The sequence below is a fragment of the Hemiscyllium ocellatum genome, chromosome 24, assembly GCF_020745735.1.
Source record: "Hemiscyllium ocellatum isolate sHemOce1 chromosome 24, sHemOce1.pat.X.cur, whole genome shotgun sequence".
Lineage (NCBI taxonomy): Eukaryota > Metazoa > Chordata > Chondrichthyes > Orectolobiformes > Hemiscylliidae > Hemiscyllium > Hemiscyllium ocellatum.
The window spans coordinates 51,162,302-51,181,435 of NC_083424.1; the positions used below are offsets into that span (position 1 = coordinate 51,162,302).

General features: G+C 40.9%; 1 protein-coding gene across 1 annotated transcript in view; it reads right to left on the minus strand.

Annotated features, from left to right (window-relative positions):
• gcn1 (GCN1 activator of EIF2AK4) overlaps positions 1–18,730 on the minus strand; it is a 133,354-nt gene extending 114,624 nt beyond the window's left edge. The window contains exons 1-5 of the mRNA XM_060843785.1: positions 18,707–18,730; positions 8,148–8,250; positions 6,687–6,750; positions 3,047–3,178; positions 1,170–1,278 (exon numbers count right to left, since the gene is read on the minus strand). Of these exons, the coding sequence (XP_060699768.1) occupies positions 1,170–1,278; positions 3,047–3,178; positions 6,687–6,750; positions 8,148–8,250; positions 18,707–18,724 (426 nt within the window). The 5' untranslated portion in view covers positions 18,725–18,730. The remainder of the gene's footprint in view (positions 1–1,169; positions 1,279–3,046; positions 3,179–6,686; positions 6,751–8,147; positions 8,251–18,706) is intronic.
• Between the last annotated feature and the right edge of the window lie 404 nt (positions 18,731–19,134).

Consider the following 19,134-nt stretch of genomic DNA (forward strand, 5'->3'; position numbering starts at 1 on the left):
ATAAACATCACAGGTCAAGTGGTCTCTACTTATTCTATAATCGTTTTGTTATTCACTACTCTCAGGTTTCTGCAGTTTGGCTCACCACCCTACCACCTGATACCCTTGAACCATGCAGTTTTTATCATTCATTTATGAGATGTGTGTGTGTTGCTGGCTGACCAGCATTTATTGCCTATCCTTAGTTACCCTTGAGAAGGTTATGGTGAGCTGTCTTCCTGAACCAGTGCAGTCCATCTACTGTGGTTTGACCCACAATGCCATTAGGGAAGGAAGTCCAAGATTTTGATCCAGCAACAGTGAAAGAACAGCAATATAGTTCTAAGTCAGGATGATGAGTGGCTTAAAGGGGAACTTGAAGGTGCTAGTGTTCCCATGTATCTGCTGCCCTTATCCTTCGAGGTGGAAGAAGTCATGGATTTGGAAGGTATTGTCTGTGGATCTTTGGTGAATTTTTGAAGTACATCTTGTAGATATTAGGCAACATTCTTGCCTCTGATTCAGAAGATCCAGTTCCGATCCTATGCCATAGGCATATTCTGATCAAGCACTCTGCTTGAGTACAGGAAATGTTGCACTGTCATAAGTGCCATCATTTGGATGAGATGTGAAAGCAGTGTCCTTTCTGCTCTCGTCTGGACTACTAAGAGAGTAGGTGAGTTCTGACTATTAGCCGTCATTGTACTTTAATAAAGATTTGCCCCATTTTTATAGATGGAAGCTATTCTAATGGATGGATCAAATGAGAAATGATAAAACAAATAGGAAGGCTGACGTTTCAGCCAGGAAGCAAAGCAACCCTTTTCAAAATTTGCAAGAAACCAGCAGCTTTAGGAACTCAAAATGTAATATGGAAAACTCTGTGTGCCCATTTCCTGTACAATCTGTGTACTTCCCACTCTACCATGAGTTCCATCTCATCTTAACTCCCTCTGATGTCATACAACAAGCTTTTACTTTGCTCCCTTCCAAAATGAAATATGCGCAAAAATGCTGATCATTTACACATTTTATTTAAGTCATCCAGCCCAAGCTGCTTTTCTTATAGACGAAGATTTAACAAGCTGCAGTATCATTTTTTTGTATATTTTCTGAATGTTGCACTGACCCTAATCTTTGCTTCAACAGCCCTAAGTAAAAATTAGCCACTTCTATACCCTGATACTCACCAACTTTATCCAAATCTCGGTTGCTTGTTTTTCAGGGGTTGTGAATGCTGTCTTGACCAGCAGTAATGTCCAGTTGAGAGCAAGGGATGCTGCTGAGGCACTGCTTTTACTGTTGAGAGAGAAAGGGTAGGAGCGCATACTTAGATGTTAATGACTTTAGATTACTACAATCTCATAATTGAAAAGGAATTCTCAAAAATAACCCGAACAGAAATTGATACATCCAAAGCCCCCTTCACCCAGCATATCATCGGGTATAGCGGATGCCGGTTGTTATCTGCAAGCTGACACTCGTGTTATTCCACACGCTCCCTGGCCTGGTCCCTCGGCAATTCCTATCCATGACAGACTTATTGATCCTTTTGCCTCCACTCAGAGCTGTGGGGTTATAATGGAGCTGGGAATCTCTTTTCTCTACCCCAAAAGAAAGTAACAAAAGAACTTCTTTTGCAAATTTCCCCAGCCAAACAAGAATTATCTACTTCAGGCTTCAAAATATTCAATGACATCACTAGCATTGGAAGTCCCTGCCTCAGGAGCAAAGTCATGCAACCCTCACTCAAAACAGAGATAAGAGTGAAAAATCATTTCACTGAAGATCCTGAATGATCTTGACAAGGTGAGCATGGAAAGGATTTTTACTCTTGCAGCTGAATCCAGAAGATAGGTGACACTCTTAAAATTAGGGTTGACTTTTAGGACAACAATGAGAACACTTTTATTTTCTCTCTCGGAAGCTTCTGCAGGTTGGAATTCTGAATCTCAGAGGGCAGTGAAGGCAGGGTCATTGAATGCTTTTCAGTCAGAGATAGTCAGACACTTAATAGGTGACAGAATTAAATGCTATTCATTGTAAATATGGAATTTGGAACAGAAGCCATTATGAAGTAGAGAATGACCTCCTACCAATCCCAATTCGCAAACAGGATTATACTATTTCCATATTGTAAATCAAGGGATCTAATTACATTTTAAATGGAATCCCAGAACGTCCTGACCAAGAATGGGTTCTTTCAGACATCACATTAGTGCCTGCTGATTGAAAGGGCTGATTATTTCCAATAATCATCTTGCAATCCAATGGTATACACACACATGAACAGAGTTCTATGTACCACCAAATGGACAGCAGGTTCTTAGGACAATACCATTTTGAATTGTGGCCCTCCGGAATGATCTGATCTAGAGACACCATTATCTGTCAGAGATCGCACCTCAGGCAAAAAAAAACACAAATATATTTTACGTAGCCAGCATCTCTATAGAGGTGGAGATTTTCTGGACAACTACAACCAACAAATTTCAATTAGAGACAGAGAGTTTCAATGTCTAACTCAGACCCAATGAAGTGATTACTGCAGTAATCAATTATGATTTGATTCACCAATAAGGCCAAACATTCCTTAAATAAATAACACTTGCTGAATCTTGCTACTGTTCAATGTAATTTAATATTTAGTATAAATATATACAGTTATAATAAATTAAAACTAACACAATTCAGTTTGATCAATCAGTTCTGAAGCTATGTAACTGATTCAGAACCTATAACCCTCTGAGAGACACATATCCAGCTTCAAGCCTAGCTCAACGTGTTCAGTTTTAGCAGCGGTTTCCACATCAATTGGTTATGTGTAGTATATGACAGAGGTTAGAGATCTACAATTTGCAGTGCGAAGTGCAACATGTCCTAAGGTCACATGATGCTCCATTTCTGCTTTGTCTCAATTCTATTTTGACCAATTACCCGTAAAGACTATGGAATCTCCAATTCAGAAGATGATCTATCCACAACTATCATCAAACCTACTCTGGTAAACAGAGGAAAGCAGTTGTAAAACTCCAGGCAAGTCTGTGGCTTTCTCCTTTCATTATACCTTGGATTGCCATTCTTACAGGTGATCCCGGTCGACTGCAGGCATTGCACCAGGTGTTTTGTTGTTGCCTCAGCATGACTTTCCACCAGTTGCTGAATTACTGTCTGAAGGGCTCTTTGTGATGTTGCATCCCTGCCAAATGACAGCAAAACAAATAGTTAATTCCAATACTTTTCAAAAGCCTTATTATTCAGCAACCTAACTGCAAGGCAAAGACTGATGTGGTTAAAAGGATTATATTTATCTGCATCTTGGAGTTACTGATCCATATCACTTCAAATGTTCAGAGGGACCATTATAGAGCAAGGTTAGAATATGACCAAAGAACATGTTGCAGAACCAAGCCTTAGATATATTATTGAATAGTATATGTGAACTCTGCAGCTAATCTCCTTCTCCCTCACTTTTGAATCCTTAACGCTGCAATTCATGGCAAGAATTTGGCAGCACCAACATTCATCACCTTAAGCATGGTTTAAAAGAAAATTGTCTTTTGGAGTAAGGAGAATTGAGAAAAGTAGTTTGCTTGCATTGATAGCCAGAGAACCAAGATATGGCTGGGCTTTCCACACAAAGATGCTGGACCATAATCTGCCAAGATACAGACGTCGGTTTTAAATTGTTGGTCTGACAATTTCCTGAAAATGTAAGCTGTTAATGTCGCAGTAAGGAAAAACAAAAATCAGGAATCCGAGTGAAGAGGGGAAGCAACTCATTAAATGTCTTTAAACATCCAGTTTAAAGATAAACATCCTTGATAATTGTGAAATTATCAAGGATTGAGAAGGAAGTATAAAATAGATGGGATGAATTAAAGGTACAATTTGATAAACAAAAAGAAATAAAGGGATGGGAGGAAAGATTACATTGAGAGAGAGAAAGACATAGATACAAAGGTAAAATCAAGTTTACAGATCTCCAGCAATTGAGACCTGAAGAAGTGAGACTCCTGTAGTGCAAAAGCTCAATTTCAGGGCTAGAGAGATTGATTGGCAATAATTTTAAAATCTATTATGCTGTTTAAAAGGGTCATCAGATGGAAATGAACAAACCTAACTTTCAGTGGCAAGTCTGATTCAGTGAAGCAAAGACACCTCTGGATATCTAAGTTTAACTCTGCAATTCCATTTGCAAACAAGTAACAATGAGAACCATTAGCCTCACTACTAATTTGATACTATATTCTACCCAGAACAATATAACAGCAATCCTCCCTTACTGATCCCCACTCTACAAATACAAGCTTGGTGAGAATAAGGAATGATGCAGGCAGTACTGCTTGCTGGGGCAGAATCAACATGGGGAGCAGAGACATGGAAGATCAGCAAATCCCCTTCGGGCGATCCATGCTTCCAAAGATCTGAGACAGGCTCTCAGAAATTAAGATGACATTTGAAACAAGCAATAAAACTGATGTTGATGTATTGCACAAGCTTGATGAGTCACTGGATCATGTAACTGCAAGGACATGTGCATTGCTTTTAAGAAGGGAGTTCAGGATTTTGACCCAAGTGAAAGAATGACAGTAGCATTCCAAATAAGGGTGGTGTGTGAATTAGAGAGGAACTTGTAAATAGCATCATTCCTATGCACATTTCCATATTATTCCCATGCATGTTCAATCCTCTGGGTGGCAGAAATCATAGATTTGAAAGGAATTGCTAAAAAAAAGCCTCAACAAGCTGCTTCAGTGCCTCTTGCAAATGGTACAAATGTAGTCACAATAAGTCAGTGGTGAAAGGAGTAAGAAAGTGGTGGATGTCAATCAAGCTGCTGCTTTGTCCTGGACAATGTCAAACATCTTAAGTGTTGTTGGAGCCGCACCCATCCAGCTAAGTGCACAGTATTCAACCACATTCCTGCCTTCTGTCTTGTAAATGTTGGGCCAGCTTAGGGGAGTCAGTCGCCGACTTAATTTACACAGAATTCCTAACCTCTGATCTGTTCTTGTTATCATATTATTTATTTCATTGGTTCAGTTAAATTTCGGATCAAAGGTGAACACCACGGTGTTGGTGATGGGGAATTCAACAATAGTAATGCTGCTGAATGTCAAAAGAAAGTGGTTAGCTTATCTCTTGTTGCAGACTGTCACTGTCTGGCATTTATGCGGTACAAATGTTACTTGCCACTAAACACTTCAAGCATGAATGTTACAGAGGAACCTTGATTATCTGAATATCAATTATCCGACGATGATTTCAAGGTCCTACATCAAAGAGGTAAGTGTATTTGATTTACCTGTACTGAAGATGATGTGAAAATGCTGGCAAAATACAAAGAAATATAAGCACCTCAAGAATCAGTGACTGGACATTTTTTAGGTAAGGGTTGTTACACAGTCCTTTGCAAAAATAAGTGTTTTAGAGTACTGTATTCCCCTCACTTTACCAGGCCGTCCATGAAAAAAATGGCATGTGCAAGGTGATGTTTCTATCTTTTTGTTGCGAGACTGAGTTCCTGGAAATTGATAAATGCTCTTGCACTCGTAGCAGCTGTTTAATACTGTCTCCACCACTTCTTGCCAAATGCTAACTACTGTTGCATGTTTAAAACGTTTTCTCGCATTATCATTGCTTTATTTTATTCATCATGTAAAATCAGTGTCCTCTTGTGCTCAATCCATTAAAATTATATTTAAACAAATTCTCTGGTAGAGCACACCATTAGATCAGCATGGCTTCCCTCCTTTCAGGTAAAATCGATTATCCGAATAGTCAATTATCCAAGTGAAACAGTGCCTGCCCACCTAATTTGGAATATCAAAGTTCCTCTATATCGAAGTCTTAAAGCACAGACTGCTTCAATATCTGAGGATTTGTGAATGGTACTGAATACTGTGTCATCAGTGGACATCCATTCTTCTGATCATATAACAGAGGGAAGATCATCTTCTAGAATTCAGCTCTTTTTGTAGAGAAATAAATCCCAGAACAGTAAGGCCGACGGCTAGACATGGCAGGAAACCTGATTTTAAATTCCAGTGTTGTAGTTTGAGACTTTGAAATCACTTTGTAAACATTCTTTGCAATTAAATCAGGTCTCAGTAAAACTGAATGAAACTGCCACCTTACTACACAAACCCAAATGCTCCACTATCATCATTTAGGGAAAAACAGCCTACCACCCTCCCATGGTATAGCCTATAAGGTACTGCAGATCCACACCAAAATGTTTTACTCTTATATCAAAGTAAAAATAAAAAACTGCAGATGCTGGAGATCCAAAGTAAAATCATTGGACTAATTCTGCCAAATCTGCTGGGTTGTTCCAGCACTTTTTGTTTTATTCTTAACATCTATCTCAAGTGGTAAAGCAAACTGCTCAGACTTAATCACTACCCTCTCCAAGACAATTAGGAACAATAATTTCCATCATGCACATATCTATTTTATGGAAGTTTGAATATGACAGAAAAGGTGGACTAAGAATGAGTGAAAATGGCAATGGTGAGCTGATGATGGCGAGACAGAATAACAACACATATCTTTGCAGAATTATAGAACAAGGAATGCACTCAAATTGCAAACACATTAGGAATAAATCAGTGAACCTACAGTTACAGGTACATTAGCTCCAGTTGTTGGTGCAGTAACTCCAGAAGGAAATATATTATTTGAACCAAAATTCTGATACTAACCTGTAGCGATGTAGAGTCAAGCAGAAAAGTTTGCACAAACCTTTCACAGCAGCATCAGGTAGATCTGAATGGACAGATGAGAAACAACTGTTACACAGCAATAAACATAGGGACAGTTCCCCAAGAATAAAGTTCCCCATCCCTTCATCTATGTTAACATGCTTTCAAAAAAAATCTTTCAAGGCTAGCATTCGATGCCCATCCCTCATTGCCCTAGAATTGCATATCTTGCTGATATATTTCATAGAGTCACATGGATAAGGATAGCAGACTTCCTTGCCTACAAAACAAAACCAGATGGGTTCTTAAGACAAATTAAAGATAGTTCTGTGACCACTATTTAATAGAATTTAAATTCTCCCAACTGCTGAGGTGGGATTGGATACTGTATCCTTAGAACATTAAGCTAAGCCTCTAGATAACTAGCCGAATAACATTGTCATAGTACCACTGTTGCTCTCTGCTCCCTGCAAACTAAATGTCCTGTCGATGGTATGAAATACTCTCAAGCATGAGACAGAATTGACATATCATGCATCAGAATTAAAAAAACCTTCAGCTACAGAGTAAGCCTCAATCTTTCGCACATGCAGACACAGTGGAAAAAATCCAAACCCACTGACTCAGTGGGTAGTATTCAGACTTCTGAATTACAGGATCATAGATTATCACTTCACTGGAGCCTTCAGTGCTTGGTTATTTAGGTCAACAACACTATTCAAAGAGCAGGTGATTTCTCCAAGGATCCTAGCTAGTCACAGTCTTCACCCAATAGTGACAAAACAGGTTATTTGGCCACTTATCAGACTGCTCTGCACAAGGCAACCATTATGTCTCTTTATTTTATACTGGTGAAACACTGCACTGGTCAGTTTGGGATGTGCTGACTGATGAAAGACATTATTTAAATATAAGTTCTTTTTGCAAACACAAAAGATTGAAGACTCAAATGTAGAATGGATCAACAGGCAGCAGAAATTGCATTTATAGAATGCTTTCAGCCATAGACTAGAGAGAAAAAAAACAAGACAAGAAACCAAAAACAGAGTTCCCTCATCTGCTGTCCATAGACTCCCTGATCGTTTGACCACCTGTTATCCACTAGTCTGGCTTTCTGCCCATATTTTTCCTGTAGGCAGACATCTGGCCACCACTCAAATCAGCATATTGCTGACCTGCACTTTATCACATCATAGCAGAGATCAGTGCAGCATTAACAAACAGCTCTCAACTAAGACACTACAGCAGGCTTCAATAAAGACTACAACAGAGCTCACTTCAAAAATCAATATGATGCCACAAGCTCTGGGAGACAGTAAGATACTTTCAAGCAGAGTGCACCAGATTTCCACCAAAGAATGTGGAGCAGCTAGACATTCAAAATGAAAATTTCATTTTGTCCCAGTGTAAAATGCTAGGATGCTTGGGCACCATAGGGATGAATCGATTCAGCAGGCATACCTTTTCCGATAACACAGTTCCCCAATTCCGAAAGTATCTGTTGCCTCTCCTTCACACTGGCTGTAGTGACTTTCGCAGCAAACCTCCTAAGGGTGTCTGAAACCTGTAAGTAAATCACACGGTTCTCACTCTTCATCCTGCTAATCAAAGTATTCAACTTACCCCACAGTATTCTGTTGTGTTTCACAGGGGTAGCATGCTGGAAATCCACTACTCCTGGAGTCATTGCAAAAAATGAAGATTTTAACAAGAACATAGAAATTCCCCAATTTACCAGTCTTTTAGGCTCAGCTTGACAAAAAGACATAGACCAGGTTTCTGTATTTAACAAGAATTCACATAATTAACTGATTACGTTCACAGGGTGTAGAATATCGGAGCAGGGAAGTCTTGTAACATTGGAGAGAGTCGGCTAAGCTGAAAATGGAACTCTGTCTGCAATTTTGGTCACCAAACTATTGGAAGGATGTAATGTTATGGAGAACATGCAGTGGAGATTCACCAGAATGTTGCTGGGATGAAAAGTTTCAGTTATGAGGAGAGACTGAAAAGCCCTGGATTTGTTTTCCCTGGAGCATAAAATGCTGAAGTGGAGGGATCTGATTAAGGTATACAAAATTATAATAGGCATTGACAGAGTAGATTGTAAGACCTTTCTCCCCATGGCAGACATTTCTAAGGCCAGAGGGAATTGGAGGGTGGTAGAAATACAGTAGGCGCTGCACGAGAGGGTGGTGGTGACGGTGGGTATTTTCACAACATTCAAGACCATACGAAATAGGAGTGTAAGGAAGGCCATTTGGCCCATCGAGTCCACTCCACTATTCAATCATGGCCGATGGGCATTCTAACTCTACTAACCTGCACTCTCCCCGTAGCCCTTAATTCCTTGCAAGATTAAGAATTTATCAATCTAGGCCTTGAAGACATTTAACATCCCGTCCTCCACTGCACTCCGTGGCAATGAATTCCACAGGCCCACCGCTCTCTGGCTGAAGAAATGTCTCCTTATTACCATTCAAAATTGACCCCCTCTAATTCTAAGGCTGTGCCCACGAGTCCTAGTATCCTCACCTGACGGAAACAATTTCCCAGCGTTCACCCTTTCTAAGCCATGCATTATCTTGCAAGTTTCTATTAGATATCCATTCAACCTTCTAAACTCTAATAAATACAATCCCAGGATCCTCAGCCGGTCATCGTATGTTAGGCCCCCCCATTCCAGGGATTAGATTAGATTACTTACAGTGTGGAAACAGGCCCTTCGGCCCAACAAGTCCACACCGGCCGCCAAAGCGCAACCCACCCATACCCCTACATTTACCCCTTACCTAACACTACGGGCAATTTAGCATGGCCAATTCACCTAACTCGCACATCTTTGGACTGTGGGAGGAAACCGGAGCACCCGGAGGAAACCCACGCAGACACGGTGAGAACGTGCAAACTCCACACAGTCAGTCGCCTGAGTCGGGAAATGAACCCGGGTCTCAGGCGCTGTGAGACAGCAGTGCTAACCACTGTGCCACCGTACCGCCCACTATCATCTGTGTGAATCTCTACTGGACATGCTCCAGTACCAGTATATCCTTCCTGAGGTGTAGGGTCCAAACTTGGACACAGTATTCTAAATGGGGCCTAACCAGAGCTGTATAAAGTCTCAGCAGCACATCACTGCTTTTACATTCCAACCCTCTTGAGATAAGTGACAACATTACATTTGCTTTCTTCATCACAGACAAGTCAACTTTGAGAAGCATCTGAATGAGCACTTAAAATGCCAGGGAATGTAATGGATGGGTTCAAATAAATAGGATTAGTATAGTTTAGCGTTTGTTGGTATAGACATGGTGGGCCGAAGGGTCTGTTTCCATGCTGTATGACTCTCTATGATTCCATAAACAATTATGAAACATTGATGTATAACTCTACTGGTGAAAACTCTAACCCACTTATAAAACAGAAAGTTGCTTCTTTACCTTCCATCTCCTGGTATTTTCAGTTTTTGCAGAAGGCACAGGGTGACTGGTTCACATTTATAAAGATCTCTGCCTTATTAAAAGTAACAGCTTACAGTTGGAAAAAGGAAATAAACGGCCACCTTCAGGCTCAAACGCTTTTTAATGCAGAGAGAAACAGAACCTTCTTTTCCAGAGGTCTGATAATTTCTACCTAAACCTTCAGATCCAAGCTGATCAGCTACCCATGTGTCAACTGCAGCTGTTAGTCCGCAGGAAGCCTTTGTCATCAATAATTGATCACTAACCTACACACTCCCTTGTCTCCAGCTTGTCTGTAAATGGGCTTTCCTCATTGAAACAAGAGCGATGTAAGTAGCACTTACAATCCGTCAGGTAACTTGCTTTTAAAAAGCGCAACCACCTTTCAACAATCCTTGGCTTTAAAACCAGTTCTTCTCTCATTTCAGTCTACAACTAAAACAACAGACAAAAAAATGGATACAGTCTTTACAATTCCAAATGTTTTACACTTACTTCCAAAGAGACTATTGGTTCTATTACTATCTCTAGCTTATCATTAATAGATGTAACACAGGAGTGAAGAGGATCAGCCCTGTCAACATTAACAAAGCTCAACACAGGGCATCAAGATGCACTGGTACTGAACCCCACATTCCAGAAATGTCTGATCCCTTACGCATACTGAATTAGCTCATATAAATAGTGAATAAAGGACAAAATGCACCACAGCCTGGCAAGGTGAAAATTTGGGAAGTGCATTTTATCTCAGCTCTGAGTTTGAACTTGTCTGGACTCAGATGCAAGTACACTCACTTGAGAAAGGTACCTGAATAAAGCTTAGTAAATATTCAGTTGCATTGCCCTACACAGGTGCCTATTTTCAGAGACTGTGAAAGGGCAAAATTAAGAAATCAAACAGGACCTCGGAAATGGCTGAATTGTTAAGATTTAGACAAAACGATTTTTGAAAATGCAGTTCCAATAACAATTAATAAAGAAGAGAGATAATTTAGCCATTTAAATAGATGCCAGGCTGTAACTGAAGCTACCTACAAACTCCTTTGAAGTCCTCCAACGGCACCATGCTTTCTTCAGTAATCGAATTTTCTGTTACATGATGTGACCAGCTCAGAAACAATCTACTCCATATTGTGAAAAATCTTTGATGCAAACTTTACCTGTACTTGAAAAGCTTACATCTTTCCCCAGACCGCTTATAAATGTTGGTTGAACTTAAAATAAAATAGTTACTAAAGTTCTGCATTACAAAGGTTAGGCTTTTACATCATGCCTGTATTAGCTTTTTCACAGCATCTAATTAGTTTCCTCAGCATTTTTTTCTACAGATTTGCAATTTCCTTCTCTGAATTTTTCCAATGATATTTGGAAAGCCATTCGGTATTCTGCTCTCACCACCCTTTCAAGCAGTGTTTAAAGCAAATTCTCATTTCATCTTCAGTCCTTTTGCTAGTTGCTTTGAATCTATGACCTCTATTAGCAAGCCTTCAGACAATGGAAACAATTTCTCTTTAGTTCTGAAAACTGTTCATGATTTTGAAGGATACAACTTAATCTATTTAAACTTTCTTGAACTGAGGAGCACAATCCCAGCTTCTCAGTAATCTCTCAATATAATTGCTTTTAACCTCCATTTGGCTATTTACAAAGCCAAGAATCCCATGTATCCTATCACCTTGCCATGTCAGCTTCCAAAATGAGGGCATATACCCCAATTTCCATGGCTCCTGCAATGCTTTTTAAAATTGTATCATTACTTTACATCACACTTCCTTATTTTACCTTTCAAACAGTACCATTTCAAAACTGCATTAAATTTCTTTTGTCATGTGTCTGTTAATCTCAGCAATCTGCACAACCTTCCTAAATCTACTGCCATCCTTCCCATCATTTGCTTCATTTCCCAAAATTGTGGCATCTTAAAACTCAGAAGTGATGCAGTATGTTCAAGTCAAGGATATTTACAAAAATTAGAAAAGCAGCCATCCCAAGATAAATGGATAAATTTTGTGTGATGAATAAATTTGATATACTGATCAAGGTCAAGTCTTGGGCACAGTCATGAGAACTGTGTGTGGTGGTAGTGTCACCACCTTCGAGTCAGAAGATCCAGGTTCAAGTCACAGCATGTCTGAACAGGTTGAGTAAAATAATCTCTCTAAATTTACAGCAATTCCAAATGTGGGAATGCTGGAATACCCTTCAGTAAGGCACATCTCCACACACATCCTCCCCCTTCAGGATTGATGATATAATATTAAAATACTCCATGCAAGAATTAAGAATTAAATTTCCAAACTTATTGTAGCTCAAAATCTGAAGCACAGAAACAAGTCATAACATGGAGATGACAGTTCAATATGATAGTAGTTAAAAACAAAGTGCTGCACAGAACTTCAATCTTAATTCAACACTCTCCTTCCACTGCCAGTGCAAAGGGGTTCTACTGTGCATCATCCGAGAGATACATTGCAGCAACTCACCAAGGTTTTGTCAACAAAAACTTTCCAGACCTACAATCCCTATGCCTAGAAGGACAAGAATAACAGAAGCACAACTGCCTCCAACTCATGCAACACAAGGATAGGTGAATGATTAATCTCTACACTACAGTCATTTCATAAGGTGGTCACTTGGCCCATCATATCTACATCAGCTTTCTGAATCCAGAAAGTCCTAGTCCCTTCTATGCCTGTCACTCTGCATTGATCCATGTCCGTTTCGAGCACCCAGAGTTCCACATCATTACCAGTCACTGCATAAATAGTATATACTGGAAATACATTGCCATCCCTTTATCGTTATAAATTTGATATTTTGGAACCTCTTTCTATCTTCACTATCTATTCCCCAACAGTTCAAGAAGGAAACAATCACAAAATGCTATGAATGTTAAAAATGTAAAATTAAACTATAAAACACTGGAAATACTCAGCCTGACAGCATTGGTGGAGAGAGGGATCACACTTTTTAAAAAAAATGTTTATTCACAGGATGAAGGCATCACTGGCTAGACCATCATTTATTGCCCAGACAGTAGTTAAGAGTCAACCACATTGCAATGGGCCTGGAGTTACATGTGGTCCAGACCAGGTAAGGATAGCAGTTTCCTTCCCTGGAGGACATTTGTGAACTAGATGGGTTTTCCTAACAACTGACAATAGTTACACAGTCATCATTATACTCTTAACCCCCAATTTTTATTGAAAACAAATTCCACCATTTCCTGTGGCAGGTCCTCAGAATACTACCTGAGTCTCTGGATTAACAATCCAGTGAGGTCATTACTTCCCCAATGTTTCAGTCTAAAACTTTTCTTTAGGTGGCTCATCACCACATTCCAAAAAGCAAACAGGGATGGGTAATCTCTGGTCTTGCCAGTATTTCCCACATTCATTAATAAATGAAAGAGAATTTACAAAAACCAGCTGGTTAAAAGAATGGGAAGCATGCTGTTCATACCATTGAAGGTCACATAAAGGACTTGTTTTCTGCTGGGTGCCAAGTCAGATTAGCTGTGCTCGTTAAGACTTGGTGCTAAATCAGCAAGGTGCATGCAGGCATGTATCAGCCAATGGTAACAGATTGAAGCAAAACAAAAAAAGCCAAGATTTCCCTCCCTCATCACTATCCAGGGATGCAGGCTGGGGGTGTATATATGGATATCAGGTCAATGACCCCTGATATAAACAGGCTCTGTCCTCAACGTATAATGGCTCATCCATTACAAAATAATCACTTGAGTGAGGTACCAATAGATTAGTAGCTGTTAAATTGCACTCCAGCAAAAAAAAGAGCATCAGACATGATAGAACTATTTTCAAAGGTAAACATTTGGTAATCTTCACTTGAGCCATGTTGTTACTCATCCACATTTGAGCCAAGTTGACCCTTCTGAATTCTGTGACTCAGTCTTACAGTAAATCCTATTTTAAACACAAACATCTCTAGGAAGGCAATGCCTCAGTCTTATTAAGGCAAAGTTGTAAGCACACACAAAATGGTGCTGGAAGTTCAGAGGACGTACAGCACAATTTGGGGCGGTGCGGTGGCCCAGTGGTCAGCACTGCTATTTCACAGCGCCAGGGACCCGGGTTCAAGTCCAGTTTCGGGTGATTGTGTGGAATTTGCACATTCTCCCTATAACTGCATGGGTATCCTCAGGTGGTCTGATTTCGTCCCACAGTCCAAAGATGTGCAGGTTAGATGAATTGGCTATGCTAAATTGCCCATAATGTTCAGGGATATGTAGGCTAAGTGCGTAAGTTAGGGGAAATGTAGAGTAATAGGGTAGGGAAATGACTCTGGGTAGGATACTCTTTGGAGGGTCGGTGTGGATTTGTTGGGCCGTTTCCACACTTTTATAGAACCACAGAATCCTTACAAAATTGATAAGCCAAGCAAATCTTGTTTGGACAGTATATCAGCAATTTAAAAGACATATACAAGGGTATGGAAGGAGAAGTACAGGATTTGCCAACCTATATGTAACATGAGCTTAAAGTGAACTCAAAGTTAACATATAAACAGAAATGATAGATACATGCATAATCCCCGCACCAGAGTCATTACAGCACACAAGGCAGCTATTTGGCTACTCCTATCCAATGCCAGCTCTTCTGAGTACAATTCCCCTCTATGTCTAATGCCCTGCAAGTTTATTCCTTTCCACTGGGCCTAATTTCTTTCTGAAATTGATTAATCTCCAGTTCTAGCATCTAGAGCTCCTGAACATTAACATTCACTGCGTAAACAAGTTCTTCTTAACAGACCTCCCACATCTCTTCCTGAAACTTTAAACTGATGTGTCCTAGCCATTATGCCATAAGGTAATGGCAACAACTTGTCTTTATCTACCTTTCCTAATTCTGTCACAAATCTTTGTGCATGAACGCAGCACACACTTTAGAACTGTGATGTTCAGTTCTCAAGAACAGTCATATTCAACTCAAAGCAATCTTTCTTTTTCTCTGCACAGATGCTGTCAGAACAGCTGACTAATTCCAGCACATTGTTTTTATTCAAATTTTATATTGCTTTTATATTCAGTATTTCCAAAGTGCCAAAATGCACTGCTCACACTTCTCTGAATTAAATTCCAACTGTCACTTATTTGTCCATTCTGGTCTGTCAACTTACTGCTGCAGTCAATTAGTATCATCCTCACTTTGAACATGGATATCATCAGTAAAGTTTAAAGTTTGATTTTATATATTCATATTCAAGTCATTTATGAATATCAGAAAAATGATTCTACTACAAGCTCTTGGAGATAACTGCTGTCTATCATCACTTCGACTGAACTGCAAACATTTGACTCACTGCTTGGTGTCCTGAAAGTCCATTTTTATCCAAGGCCGGCACTAACTCTCCCAACCGATGAGCTTTAGTTTTATTAATCAGTTCTTAACGTGGTGCTTTGTCAGAAGTTTTATAAAAGTCTGTATAGACAACAACTATCAAGAAATCCAATTTGTTAAATCAAACACTATCTGCCTTTTACACATTCATGCTGGATCACTTCAAGAAACTCAAACACTTACAATTTATTTCCCTTATTGATTCTGAAACTGTACCAAGCACAGTGCTAAAGTGTCTGACCTGTGGCTATTAAGAAGTCCTTATATGCTTTCTGAATGAAGGCATTATATGATCCACTTCTCAGCTTTTGGCACTCCATTACCCATGGTTCCATTTCAGTTTTCCTCATCTGTCATTGGTTCCATTTTACACTTACTACAGTCAATGGTACATAACAGCACGTAAACAGATGCTTCGGTCCATGTTGTCCTAAATTAATCTAGTCCCACCTGCAAGCATTTGACCCATATCCCTCTAAATCTATCCTTTCATGTACCCATCCAGGTGCCTTTTCAATGTTGTAATTGAACCAGCTTCCACTACTTCCTTTGGTAGTTCTTTCCCCACACGCACCACCCCTTTCACCTTAAACCTATGCCCTCTGATTTTGGACTGTCTTACCCTGGGGAAAAACTTTGACTATTCACCCAATCCATGCCCCTCATGATTTTATACGAGATCCCTACTCATTGAAGTTAGTCCTCTTCTAATTTAGAACTTGTGCTTTAGATTACTCATTGTTGTTCTCCATTAATAAACCAAATCTCAAGATATGTCAACCTACCCCATTTTCATTCCTTCACTACCTTTTCTGAACACTGTGTCCTAGATTATTAAGTGCTCAGTCATCACCATTTTTCCATTATTTCCAGCCCATTACATTCCAATAATGCTATTTCAGCTCGTGTCTCACCAACCTCATTTTCCACACATCCATTCTAAAGCTGCCCTAGTAGTCCCTGCAATCTTTCTTAGCCTGCTCCTAGCTAGTGTAGTTCTAATAGTTCCATGGACACAATCTTTTTACACATTTAATTCCTCTTTCCTGCATCTGTATGTTGGTCTCCACCAAAATGCTAATTTATTTCAAACTCTCCTAATCTCATGAATTTCCCATGTCAGCACTGGACAAATGTTTCTCCAAACAAATGCCTCTTGGTCTAGAACTGATCCCAATACCTCAAAAGTCTAAACCCTTTTATTCCAATTTGCATTACCACATGCACTGGAAGCAATGTGTAATTCTGGTCTCCTTTCTATCAGAAGGATGTTGTGATATTTGAAAGGGCTCAGAAAAGATTTATAAGGATGTTGCCAGAGTTGGAGGATTTGAGCTATAGGGAGAGGTTGAATAGGCTGGGGCTGTTTTCCCTGGATCATTGGAAGCTGAGGGGTGACCTTATAGAAGTTTAGGAAATCATGAGGGGCATGGATAGGATAAATAGACACAGTGGGAGTGTTCAGAATTAGAGAGCAGAGGTTAGGGTGAGAGCGGGAAGATATAAAAGGGAAGTAAGGGGCAACTTTTTCACACAAAGGGTGTGCGTATATGGAATGAGCTGCTAGAGGAACTGAAGGAGATTGGGACAATTACAGCATTTAAAAGGCATCTGGACGGGTACATGAATAGGCAGGGTTTAGAGGGGTAATGGGCCAAGTGCTGGCAAATGGAACTAGGTTAAGTTAGGATATCTGGTCGACATGGACGAGTTGGACCGAAGGGTCTGTTTCTGTGCTGTACATTTCTATGACTCTACGATCTGGTAATGGTCCTGCATTCAACTAGTTCTCACCTGGAGCTGTGGAGAGCTTTCAGCAAGCAACTGCAGTCACACCTCAATAAACTGCTTCAATAGGCAGAATTAAACAGCTGAGGGTAGCCAATGGATTCCCAACCCGTGGTAACTTAGAGATTTAGCTACTCCAATACGTGACAATGGATTACTGCAGACAAGGCAGATAAGCCCAATCAAAGGTCCAGTAGTTTTGAAGGTGGGTTGGCATTCTGTTGTGGAACATACAGCTCAACAAGATACAGACAATGTCCTGATCAACCCACTGATTTTAGATTTATTTCCACAATTATAGAATTATGATGTCACTGTGAGGAGATAGGTCAAATGGGAGAATCGGGCTGAAAATGCCCACCTCTCCCTCAGTACAAACCAATATACACAAGTCATGTTCAGCACGATGGCTCAGTGGTTAGCACTGCTGCCTCACAGCACCAGGGTCCCAGGTTCAATTCTAGCCTCGGGCGACTGTCTGTGTGTAGTTTGCACATTCTCCCTGTGTCTGTGTGGGTTTCCTCTGGGTGCTCGGGTTTCCTCCCAGAGTCCAATGATGTGCAGGTTAGGTGAATTAGCCATGCTAAATTGTCCAGAGTGTTAGGTGCTCCAGTCAGAGGGAAATGGGTCTGGGTAGGTTACTTTTCGGAGGGTCGGTGTGGACTTGTTGGGCCGAAGGGCCTGTTTCCACACTGTGGGGAATCTAATCCAATCAAACAAAACCTTCCGGTCAGCCTCACAACCGAGTTCGGCTTAGCATGTCCAACACTCACCTACCAAACCAAATTTTATGTGCACAGCTGGACTTTTTACAGCAAACTGACTAAGTCATGCAGCTGATAGGGTCTTGGCAAACGTCCAGACCGAACTGTTCTAAGGAAGCGCTGATGTAGACTTTGACTTCTAGAAAAATCTCAGCCAAGATCACTCCCCTAACGCTGCAAACTCAGCGTCGAAACGACACCAGAAACAGAAAGGAGCCCAAGGAGTGAAAATGCCTGGCCAGCAACTCGTCCAAAACAATCACCTGAAGTACCTGGGTCTTCATGCTGCAGCACATTCTCAGGACTGACCAGCATCTCTAAACACCAACATACCCCTCGAAACCTCACCAAATGCCCTAGATGATGTACGTGGTCATCATCACCTCCAATGGCCAACAGATGCCTCTAACCTCCCAGTGAGCGCGCTCCTAACCCTCAGGGTAACAGCTATCACTCTAACCCCACCCCCCAGAGTTCTGAGGGTGCCCACCCACTGTCTCCGCTATCTCTAACTCAGACACCCCCCCACCTCCCAGATCAATGTCGCCCCACAACCCGAGGTGTCTGTCCGCCGATTCCCAGCGCGAACCCGGTCCCTGTCCGCGCAGGCCCAACACAAGCCCAGGCTCCGCTCCGCCAGCACAGACCTGCGTGTCCGTCGCCATTTTCCACAACACGCCGGAAGAGGAAAAGGTACCGCTTCCGGGTGAGCTATCCGGCCGGTGGAAAGGGGCGGGGCCGCAGCGGTTGCCTGGGAAGCCCGGTCACTAGGCAACAGCTCAGCTACGCCCCAGCAGCATCAGGACCAGCATCTGGCTCTCACTCAGCCACCACTATCTCCACCCAATACCCCAATTCAGGATAAATATAAAATACAGTACTCTGGAAACCTCCAAAATTGTTTTATAAATGGCTCTATACCCTCAACTGTCCCTAAATCTGAAATCTTCTCTCCAGTCCCCCCCCCCCCCCCGACCCTCAACCACAAAACTGAGTTCAGCATCGACTGAGTGAAAAATCTGTGCAAAGGGCAAAGATGCTGCTGCCTTCTATTACTTTTCTTTCTGTTTATATT